General features: G+C 42.2%; 1 protein-coding gene and 1 non-coding gene across 2 annotated transcripts; one reads left to right on the top strand and one right to left on the bottom strand.

The window, feature by feature from the left end:
• Positions 1-688: 688 nt before the first annotated feature.
• trnah-gug (transfer RNA histidin (anticodon GUG)) lies at positions 689-760 on the bottom strand. Its single transcript has one exon. It is a non-coding gene; the product is annotated as a tRNA-His (tRNA).
• Positions 761-1,054: 294 nt separating this feature from the next.
• Positions 1,055-10,675, top strand: sav1 (salvador family WW domain containing protein 1). Its single transcript, XM_018727446.2, has 5 exons — positions 1,055-2,154; positions 3,843-4,328; positions 7,373-7,643; positions 8,723-8,878; positions 9,598-10,675. Exons 1-5 carry the CDS (start codon positions 2,031-2,033, stop codon positions 9,803-9,805), a joined length of 1,245 nt encoding a protein of 414 aa, XP_018582962.1. The 5' UTR covers positions 1,055-2,030; the 3' UTR covers positions 9,806-10,675.
• The last annotated feature ends 497 nt before the right edge of the window (positions 10,676-11,172 follow it).

The following is an 11,172-nucleotide window of genomic DNA, read 5'->3' as shown; positions in this document are numbered from 1 at the left end:
ACATTTCGGGAAAGGGGGTTTCTTGACACTTTAAACAGTGCCGTGACATTTATTTGGGGCCTGTTTACACTAAACAAGCACCACAGCAGAGCGTTTAAGGTTTCACATAACATTTGTTTTTCAGCACAGGGTGATACAGAATGGGATTAAATTGTTCCTGGAACTAAGTAACAGTATTGTTGCGAATGTCTGCCATGTAACTTTATTTTTCATAAATTGTAATGTTTCTAATTAAAGTGTTTGTTCTGTATTTTGCACAGTAAGGTATTTAATTCTTAATGGTACCTTTCCATTTTGCCACATGCTACATTACAAATATACTGTATAACTGCACCTTTTTTCAAAGTGAGGTATAATTCCATTTTCATCCCTCGATGAAATTGGAAGCAACGTTTTCAGAACGACATGCACAGATAATTTCATTCTGAGCGAAATGTTGACAGATGTTACACAACTGTGTCCCCCCTCGAAACAGGAGAATGGGATGGTCCAGTTTGATTCGTACTTTTTCCTGTTGCGGGGAATAAAGCTGTCAGTAACGGTGCGCTGGAGTAGCGCGTCGCAGCCGCTAAGTATCAACGCACACGTGTCGCCTTCCGTTTATGAGTCCATATCGTTTTCTGTCTTTGTTTGCTGCTGGGGGAAAAAAAAAAAAAGCTGAACGCACTGCCGTGACATTGTCCCACAATGCCGTGACTCGGATTCGAACCGAGGTTGCTGCGGCCACAACGCAGAGTACTAACCACTATACGATCACGGCGAGCTACGTGCGTTCGCGAGCGATGTGCTCGCCTCGCGCCCTTTCATAGCTCACGTGGCACAGTCGTCATCGCTCCTTTTCCTTCTGATGTCCGGGATACACGAAGAATTTCCATTTGCCATATGGTAACGTTCCCGTAGCACTTTGTGCTGTAGACTTTGTTAATGCCAAACTGATGTAGATTTTGCATAATTTTTGTCTTGTGCAAGTTACAGTGGCAAGTATAATTGAACTATAGCACGTATTTTTATCGGTAACGTGTTTACTAAATAAAACTCTGTAAGTAACGCTTCTGACGTGAAAATCTGACGTAAGAGGTTTCAACATTTCTACAGAGAGATGGTACATATATGTAGCTCCTAGCTGCCCTCGCTCGAGTACTCCATGTTTAAGGTCTGTGAATCCAACTTGGATTCCAAGTGTCTGCTACTGCATGGAAGACATTACTGTAGGGAACGAACAGTAAGGAAGGAATGACGGAAGACTCACGAAAAAGAGCTGGCGCTACGGCAGACTTTTTTTTTTTTTAATTAACATGACACAATATTATAGTACTAAGACAGCAACAAAGAGAACAATATTAAAAAATACTAAAGACAAGCCAGGGCAAAAAGAAACACTGTGAGTTTAGATTAATATTTTTACAGTGTAAAAGTTTGTTTTTTTTTTTTTATTGGTTGAGTCTTGGACCGTAGTAACAATGTCCTGTTTGAGTTCAGTCGAGAGCGCTACAAAGTGAGGTTTCCCCATTAGACAGTCTGCATTTATGGATACGAAAGCGTTATGGCACGCTGCCCCATCATCGCCCGAGTCCACGAGGCCCGGGCAGGATTTGTGCGTCATTTGTTTCCCAGAATCCTCCGCGGTGCGGAGCGCAGCGGACTGGGAGAAGCCTGGGCAGGGGAAGCAGCCTCCGCCTGGGTGGGTCTTTTCGGCGGCGAGGAATGCGCTGCGCTAGTGAGCTTAAAGTGCTGTAGAACTGGGTGGCGAAGCGCAGTTACATTAGTTTCTTTCTCCAGCTGCTTTTCATCCTGACACGGAGCAGTAAGACGCGCCACGGTGGAGCGCGAGCGCGGACGCTGAAAATGCCCCCTCACCTCTCTCGCCCTCAGCCCGAGTGGCTCGGTCGTCGTCGCCGCCACAGCAGCAGCAACAGCAGCACCTCCACGACCACTTCTACCTTCATCTTCATCTCCATCTCCAGCTCCTCACCGGCCCGCCGCTGTCCGCTCCCTTTCTTCCAGCACAAGTTTGTTCGGCTGCATCATTGATGCCGCCCAGCAGCGCCGAGTTATTTATTATGCTTTCCAGAAAGAAGAGCAAGAACGAAGCGTCCAAGCCAGCCGAGGTGCATGGAAAATACGTGAAGAAGGAGACGTCGCCGCTCTTGAGAAGTGAGTTCCGAAACTTCTGCCCGCGGCTTAGTTTGGTCGCGCGCTGCGCTCTAGTCTAGTCTCACCTGCGCTGCGTTCGCGCGCTCACCTGGCTGGTACCTGGTCACTCAGTCGGTGTAACTAGCGAAGTTCTTGTTCACTTACTCTGCGAACTGCTCTTCCCTTCTTCTTTTCCAGCCCCCCCTGCCCTGACCGGGATTTATTCCTGTCCTTCCTTAATGTCGTTTTTTTTTTTCTTTTTGCCAAACCACTTGTATTCGGTCCACCTACAGCTCTGTGTTTTGGGATCCTACTGCTCCTCACTGTGTGCGAGTGGGGAGTGGGACTCGAACCAACAGCCGTCTGGGTACAAGGTCTATGGTCCTTAACCAGACTGAACAGTATATACGCACCCAACCAGTACAAAGTGTGTTTTGCTCTTTGTCTGTTACTTTTTCTGGGTAATACTTTGTTGCTTCTGATTTAGCCCACCTAGGGTTAATAATGCCAAATGTCCGCATGAAAGCTTTTGTTCTTCATACACGCACACGTTGACTGAAACTGCTTAATATTCCTTTGCCAATATAACATTTTGACCAAAGGAGATAAAAAAATTTCACTCGGTAATCTTTTGAATTCACTCATGAATACTACTGGGGCGGTTGGTTCCAATAGCGCGTCCCTCTGAGGATTTGAAGACACCTCATGGGTTCCGGATCCATGTTAAGAACTGCTCACCTGCCTAACAGCTGGTTACACTCTAGCTGGTAAAAGCATTTCCCCTTCTTACTACCAGCATAGCTACGTACATACAGCTGTTTTCTTTGCGGAATTGTTTTTTTTCCCCTGGATGCGGGGTAAAAACAAACACAACGTTGATGGATGAGTTCAAGTATCACATCCTGTTATCACTGAGACCTCTCTCTGCTTATATTGGCAACTTAAAACAAGTGGTTAGTGTCTAGTGACTGAAACTGCAAACGTTTTATTTTAAACACTTGTTACTCGCTTAAGGCAGATGGAATCAGACTGAGTCACTAAAGTGTAAAAAAGAAACAAAAATTGAACATGGCTTTGAATTTGCCCTTTGGGGGTTTTATTCTAAATTTTTTTTTTTTTTTTTGAATTATTTTCTCCTTCACACAGTGTTTCTCTGCACCTTAGTTTTTCTTGAAATTATTTACATGTGTTCCTGCGTGCATCCTTTCCGTATCTTATTTCAAACTTTGATTGCCTACTGAACTCTTAATTAAGCTACAAAATGCTCACAAATGGAAATATTTTATGCTCCTTTGCCATTCAGTTTTTTGACTCTTTGGCACGGAAGTAGTTCACTCAACCTTGGGGACAGGTTAGTGCAGAGATGTGTGGATAGAGTGAAGACTATTCTAGATTCCCCTGTATTTTTTATTTTTTTTTAACCCTGGTTTAGTTTCCTCAGCTCCTTCCTTAATGGCAAATACAGTGTGTGTTCCTTTTAGTGCCTTTTTTCATGCGCTACAGGTACACACGGCTTTACAAGAGAGCTAGTGCCAAATGGAAGAGCAGCACATTCCTCGCCACCTGAAGGCCCCCAGTGGGTCTGTTGGAGGTGCTCATGTAGGGGATGTGCTGCGTTAATTTTTTTTTTTTGACGGCGGTTTTAACAGGGGTTGTGTTTATTCTCTAAGTTCTTAGACTCACTGCAGTACTTCTATGGTCTTGTCCAGATCTGATGCCTTCGTTTATTCGCCATGGCCCCACGATTCCCAGACGCACAGAAATCCCCTTGCCGGAGCCGACACCTTCGCCGTACCCGGTTGGTCCGGCAGATCCTGTGGTTGCCCGCAATGAGAGCTTCATGCGCAACCCTGTACAGCGGCCACCGACTGACGTTGCGCGGCGTGAGAGCCACCGGTTGTCTGCTCCACCGTACCTGCCCCGCAGCCTTGGAGACCTGCCCCATGAGTACGCAGGATCCTCCCAGTCCTTCCTCTCCGACGTGAACGCTGTGGCAGAGAACGGCGATGTTGGCAGTGTTGCCCGTTACTACTACTCCCAGGACCCCTGTTTCGATGGGCCGCAGCAGCAGCGGGTACGGCATAGGAGGCACACCCCGGATCGCTTTCACGACGATTATCGATACTATGAACACGGTGAACACAATTTCCAAAGAGTGGCACAGGCTTCGCAAGCCCAAGGAAGACATCCCACAGGTAAGCTTCAGGTGGTGCCCTCTGTTGACGCACCACCACCAGCTGCTGCTAACGGTGGCTGGCATAATTTCCTCATTTAATAATGTTTTTATTAATTTTGGTGACCCTTTTAACACTGCAAGTTACTTTAGAGAAAAGTTAAATCCCACCTTGTGCTAAACTACTTTTACCCATTTATATACCTTGAATGTTTTTTTCTTCCCCCTCAACTTGACCAATTTAGGGTTGGTACCTTTCTCAAGGGTAATACAGAAGGAGCAAGTATTTGAACTCATGTACATTGAGTCCACTGTACTACCTGCTCCCACTAACCTTGGAAATGGGTCAAAAGGCTAAATGGAGGCCTGTAAAATGGCATTATAATGGCAATATATAACCTTTATGTAAGGTTACTTGCAGCATTTCAGATAGTGTTTTTTTTTTTTTTTTTAATAAATCGGTCACTCGTGTCTTCTATTCCATTGTGCTGTTCATTTATTTCCTGCACTCAAATTGCTTAACGAAACCAGCTGTTAAAAAGTTCAAGCTTTATCACTCTATTCAGGAGAAGTCACTCTACTGGCAGCCCTAATTCAGTGTCAGCCACTTAACTGCTGGCTGTCTTTACAGTGTCTGGAGTTTGTCCAATTGCTTCAAATGGACAAAGTAAACGATGTTAAAAACTTGTACTTTTTCCCCAGGATTGCATGTCGATTATTTACGTCAGTCTACCCGGTCGGTAGGTGGGCTTGTCTAAACCCATCGGGCCTCGAGCGCTTTCTTTGGTACTCTCGTGTCACGTCACGGACCCTCTAAGGCGCTGGCAGTACTACTGCTTCGAGCAACTGAAACTGTAACCATGTGGCAGTTCAATCGGAGCATTTGAAATGCATTTTGGCACAAAAATGTCAGCCGCTGGTTTTCCAGAATGTTTTGGAATGCAGCGAAGCGCTGCAGCTTTTTAAGGAATTCTGCTCGTTTTATTCTGGTAAAGAATATCGTGGTTACGAAGTCCAGCGTGCAATTTTCAGCTTTCAGGTGGTTTGTGGGGCAGTTAGCAGAAAGGGCACAAAGCTGGATTGCTGGACTCCGGCAGTTTTGTTTACGCTCCGTTTTCAGCTCCGTTCTCTACATTCTGCCGCACGAGGTAATTTCTTATAGTGACTTGCGCCGTTCTTATTAACAGTCAACGTAAAAAGCAGACGTTGCATTTAAGGACATGATGCACTTGCAGCCTGCAGGCCCCAAATCCCAACGCTGCTTGTCATACCCTTGAGCAAGGTACTCGCCTTGAATTGCTCCAGTGAAATTCCCAGCTGTTTAAATGGGCCAAACGCAGAAAGTCGCTTTGGTTTACGGCGTTAGTTGAGAAACTTTATTAATAAACAGTTAGGAAAATAAGGGAATTCTTTTGTTACAGATTTTCATTCTTTGCGAAGAACTAACGTGGAAACCTTGGAAATATTTTTACAGAAATGTTAAATATCATTTTGTACAAGAATTATTGGAAGTTTGACATTTAATGTGGCAGCAGAGAAAATCTTTCGGCGAGGTTTTGTTTACATGGAATATTGCTGCATTCCAATGTTTCTACTCAGAGTGGTGGCGCAGGAGGATTGTTGTATCTAGAATTTATCCTCAAGCTCCCAGTGTTATGCTTGTTACAATTTTCATAGTCAGGTGTTGAACATTACATTTATTGGTATTTGATTTAAGATATGGCTAACATGAGACATGCTGGTTTGAAGCAGGTTATTTAAATGGTATGAAATAAACTTTCAGGGACTGTATTTTCTTAATTCGAATTGCCTTTAAATTCTCCACTTTAGATGTTTAGCTTTTTGGAATTTCCTGCTTAATAGTGTGTGTCATCAGTTGTCATACATGTTTTGTTATCGTGGTTTTACTGCTTCAGCTGAATCGGTTTGTTTTTAAAAGCTCGAATTCATCATTTGGTCTGCACTGCATTTATTTTTGTAGTTGTGTAAACATCTTGAGTGATGCAGAAAGCTAATCTTGGGCATCCCACCTGGGGTCATCATTTACACTGATTTACTTACACGCTTCTGTTCGCATGGGTCAGAACCAAAACAACTTTTCATTGTGCTGCCTCTAGTTTGCCCGTTCAGTTTTTTAAAAGCCTCATCATGACACCACTGTGTTAATACTTATTTGTGAGAAATTTTAATTCGAAATCTGTAATGTTACTTTAATTGTACACCTAAATATTAGAAGTAATCTCCTATAAGCTTCCCTCATGGCAAAGCTTTTGTATTCTTTATATCATCTTTTATGAGGAATCAAAACAAAAAATGCTTTGTTTATGCAAGGAGTAGGGATGTCTATGGTTTAACCAGATAGCTGTCAATTTTTGTTATATATTAAATAGTCCTATCTATATTTTTTGCATTGCATCCAGTCATTACAGGTGGCCCCCAATTTATGATGGTTCGACTTGCAATTTTTTTCGACTTTACGATGGTGAGCTGGTAATAGACATTCAATAGAAACCGTACTTGGAATTTTGATTTGTTTTTTGTTTCCCGGTCAATACGCAGAGCAATACTCTCTCACAATGCTGGGCAGCATCACTCAGCGGCGGGTATTAAATATATTTTCGACTTACAATGGGTTTTGGGGAACATAACCCCATTGTAAATCGGGGACCACCTGTATTGCTGATAAGACTGGGGAAAAAAAAAATGCATATTACAGCTTAATATCCTTTGGGGTGTGGCTTTAGGTTCTCTGTTCTTTCTCTTTGCATGTTCTTTCAACAGAACTGCCCTTTGAAGGGGATTTTCTTGCAGCTAAGTAGAATAGTATATGTATTTTGTCAAGATTGTCACGAGTGTGTCAAAATCAAGCTTTTATCACATTTTTTCTGTGTAGTTTTAATGTTATTACATGTTATAGTTTCTTCTCATTGCTCTCAAAGGACACCTTGCCAGCTTAACTTTTTCTACTTAAAAACATGACTGATATAAGCAGTCCCCGTTTGACAGGAGTAAGGCATTTACTCCCAAGAATGCCGAGTGCCCTAATTTTAAACTACTTCTCCGCAGGAATCGGACGCATCCAGGCCAAGTCTCTGGGAAATCTTGCAAGCCCAAGTGGAGAGGACCTCCCCTTGCCAGCAGGCTGGACTGTGGATTGGACTATCCGGGGAAGGAAGTACTACATTGACCACAACACCAATACGACGCACTGGAGCCATCCACTGGAGAGAGAGGGGCTGCCGCCTGGGTGGGAAAAAGTCGAGTCTGCTGAGTTTGGAGTCTACTATGTGGACCATATCAACAAAAGAGCACAGTACCGTCATCCCTGTGCCCCAAGGTGGGTACACGCTTAAGTTTGGTGCCGCTTAGTTTATCTGTTAAAACATCTTGGGCATTTGGTGCCAATTTTATTGCTTTAATAAGCAGAATAAACTAATTTGTAGGTACAAGCATTTAGCCATTATGCTGTTGCAGTGGTAATAAAAGATAATTATAAATGAATCAGAAATGGATGCTTACACACAGATCTCCGTAGAACCCAGCATGTAACGAGGTCCATCAAAACCTGACCATTGAGCATATTTACATCCCTAATGAATACCTCATGATTTATTGTGTGATTGACGTGTTCATTTAAAATGGTTTCATGTGTAAAGAACTGTTGAAAAACTGAAGGAAAGGAAGATGCTATGCCGTTGAATATACCGACAACGTTGAACGGAAATACACACATCTTGCTTTACATGGCTTCTTGCAGATAAAATAATATCTCATCTTCAGGAATCTGTACCGCATAGCCCAAGCTAAAGAGATGTTATGGGGTGCGACATCTCTGAACAAACAAACCAAATGAGCTACCAGCTAAAATCTATGACTGGTCCCAGCAAGTGAACACACAAACAGTTGTGCGCAGTGACTGGGGATGCTGGGGGGAAAAATACCGTATCAGTGTGTGTTCACACCTGCTTCTATACAACTTTTTACTCTGACTGCCCACAGTTCACTCTCATACTCACCTTTTCAGTGCTCACATTTCATTAAAAATTACTGCACACATGTATTTCATAAGCAGCTGATCAGCTGTTCCAATATGAAACACTAAAAATTGTTGTGAAAAAATTTGCATGCATTCCACAGGTGGAATATCTGTAAAACACGTTACTTTCACGTGGAACTAGAATTATAGTGCTTTATAATAAAGCCGGCTCATTTCATGAGGACGACCATCATAAACATTAGAGTATAGTTAGTAATGGTTGTGTCTATTTTGAGTCATTTTAGGGTGAAGTTCTGTTGGCCTTGTTATGGATTGAAACTTTTTCCCCAAATATAAAGTGTTTTTTGGACGGTCTTTTAACCTACAGTCTTAATCCTTTCTGCCGCATTGACAATTGTTCTCTCCATCGTTCTTGTTAGTGTTCCTCGTTACGATCAACCACCGCCACTCCCACCCCCAGTCACTTACCAGCCTCGTCCTACAGACCGGAACCAGCCGGTCCTTGTTCCAGCAAACCCGTACCACACCGCAGAGATCCCGGACTGGCTGCAGGTATATGCCAGAGCCCCTCTCAAGTAAGTCCCCTGTCATTCAATTGCCTAGCAGCGTTTTGAATGTATTAAACAAACGTATAAAATGATTTCTGACACTGCTGTGAGGGGCTGCAGAAATGAGTGAGAAGGTAATGAGTGAAGCAGCCCTTTCAGCATTTAAAAGCAGTTTCCTACCTTAGATTATGTATCTTGAGTTTACAGTGTACAGTCATTCTACAAAAACAGAAGTACATATTGAGGATAATGAGTCTTGAGAATACTTGTATTGCTGTTTGCACGATAAGCTCGGAAAGGGTACGTGTGTTTATTTCGCTCCTGCCTTTGCAACCAACTTAATGTTGGAATTGTGTACTTTTTGTACATACTGTCTGCTGTACTGTGTACTGCCATATGATTCAACTTATGAAAAGTTTCGAAATCTTCAACATTATTCTTTCAGTCTCTTTCCATCAGTAACTTCCGTTTTACCAGTTAAAGTCTGGCTATTGTCGCCATAGGTCAGCGGATTGCTTTCTGATAGTGATCCTTTGTTGTTTGGGTTTTGTTTTTTTGTAACTTTGAAAATGCTTGATTTGGTTAACCCCATTTTCAGTGCTTATTTTTTTTATGCATCTATCAGACTTCTGAGTGCCATGCTTTCGTTTTTGAAGATATTTTATGAATTTCTTTGATGTAGAGCTGTTTTATAGAGATGGATTAAAGGGGAAGGGAATACATGACTATCTTCTACCTACTGTCAGGTATGACCATATCCTGAAGTGGGAGCTGTTCCAGCTGGTGGATCTAGATACATACCAGGGTATGTTGAAACTGCTGTTCATGAAGGAGCTGGAGCGCATCGTCAAGTCTTACGAGGCCTACCGTCAGGCTCTCCTCTCTGAGTTGGACACGAGAAAGCAGCGGCAGCAGTGGTATGCCCAGCAGCACAGCAAGAACTTCAACATGTGACCGAGTAGGCGGCCCCCTTTCTTCCTCTACAAGTCACAAGTAATCTCTTTTCAGGGATTAGCATACCTACCAAATACTTCTGTTGCTTTTGCTTTGTCCAAATTAGCAACAGAGTGTCAAGTTTGCACATCTGTGCCTTATGAGGCGGGCATTGTTATGTTGGGAAAGCAGTTAATGACTGGTTGGAGAATGCCCTCTTTAAAGAAACAAGGCAGGAGAGAAAGATGAAGATGTTTGCAGTGTGCAACTCCAAGAGGTGGTGAGAAGTTATTTTTTGCTTAGCTTTAGCTGTTGAAGGTATAGGGGCTGAAAGACTCGTGCCTTCTGTGTGATGAAGTTGGCTTAAGGACACTCTTTAAACGTGCCTTAATAAGCTTCCCATCAATGACAGTAAGTTTATATGTTCAGAGCAACTGGACATCTTGCTTTCTGTGTTTTAATATAGAAATGGCTTCATAAATATTTTTGTAGGCATGTTCATATTCATATTTTCCCTCTTTAAGATATTCCCAGTTCAGATTGTAAGATGTTGCCTTTAAAATTCTGTTTTTTTCTAGTTTGACTTGTTGGTATTTCCTTTCTCAGGCAATCTCCTGCACTCTGTCACACATTAATTTTTCTTATGAACAGTCTCTATATTTTGATAACTAAATTGTAATGGCAAGAAAGCACCGTAGCTGATACTTGTTTTGAGCTACTGTTCGCTTTTGGCATTATGTAATTACTATCTTTACCATATATAATTTTGTATACATGACATACTGGACATGCATAGTATCTTTATATGTCACAAGATGCCTTAGCTTTATGTACAATATTTAAAAGAACTTGCATTATTCTTGTTTGCATGTGGATGGGTTCTAATCTTATTTAAGTTTTTTTTTTTTTTTTTTTTTTTTTTTTTTTTTTTTTTTTTTTTTTTCTTTGGTCTGAAGTGGTTCAGGTCTTACATGGCTTTCAGGATGAGCCATAAGCTATGCAAGAAAGCCAGAGACCATCTGGTAGGAATGATGATGTCATTATCTCAAAGGTATCCATCACCCAACAGGAATGTGCCAAGTAATGGACCACAGCTTTTTTGGTATGGTGTGGGGGGGGTTGCCATCTTCATCTTCACGAAGAGGGTAAAATCCAGCTTATTGCCATTGTCTTATATCCTCCCAGACCGTGTGTGTGTTGATTTGTCTCTTGGGAAGTAGCTTCTCTTTTCTTGAAAGAAAAATAAGGACTTGGAATGATTGAATATGATTACATTTTCATTTCACAGTACAGGGTGTGAAAAGCAGCTATAAAATTTGTCCAGGTCTTCTGGGAAAAGTGTTCATTCGGTCTTACATTTTATTTATTTTTTTTTTATATGAAGTTTT

Source organism: Scleropages formosus, chromosome 15, assembly GCF_900964775.1.
Source record: "Scleropages formosus chromosome 15, fSclFor1.1, whole genome shotgun sequence".
Taxonomy (NCBI): Eukaryota; Metazoa; Chordata; class Actinopteri; order Osteoglossiformes; family Osteoglossidae; genus Scleropages; species Scleropages formosus.
The sequence above is the reverse complement of the archived record's forward strand: the minus strand, read 5'-3'. Positions and strand labels throughout refer to the sequence as shown.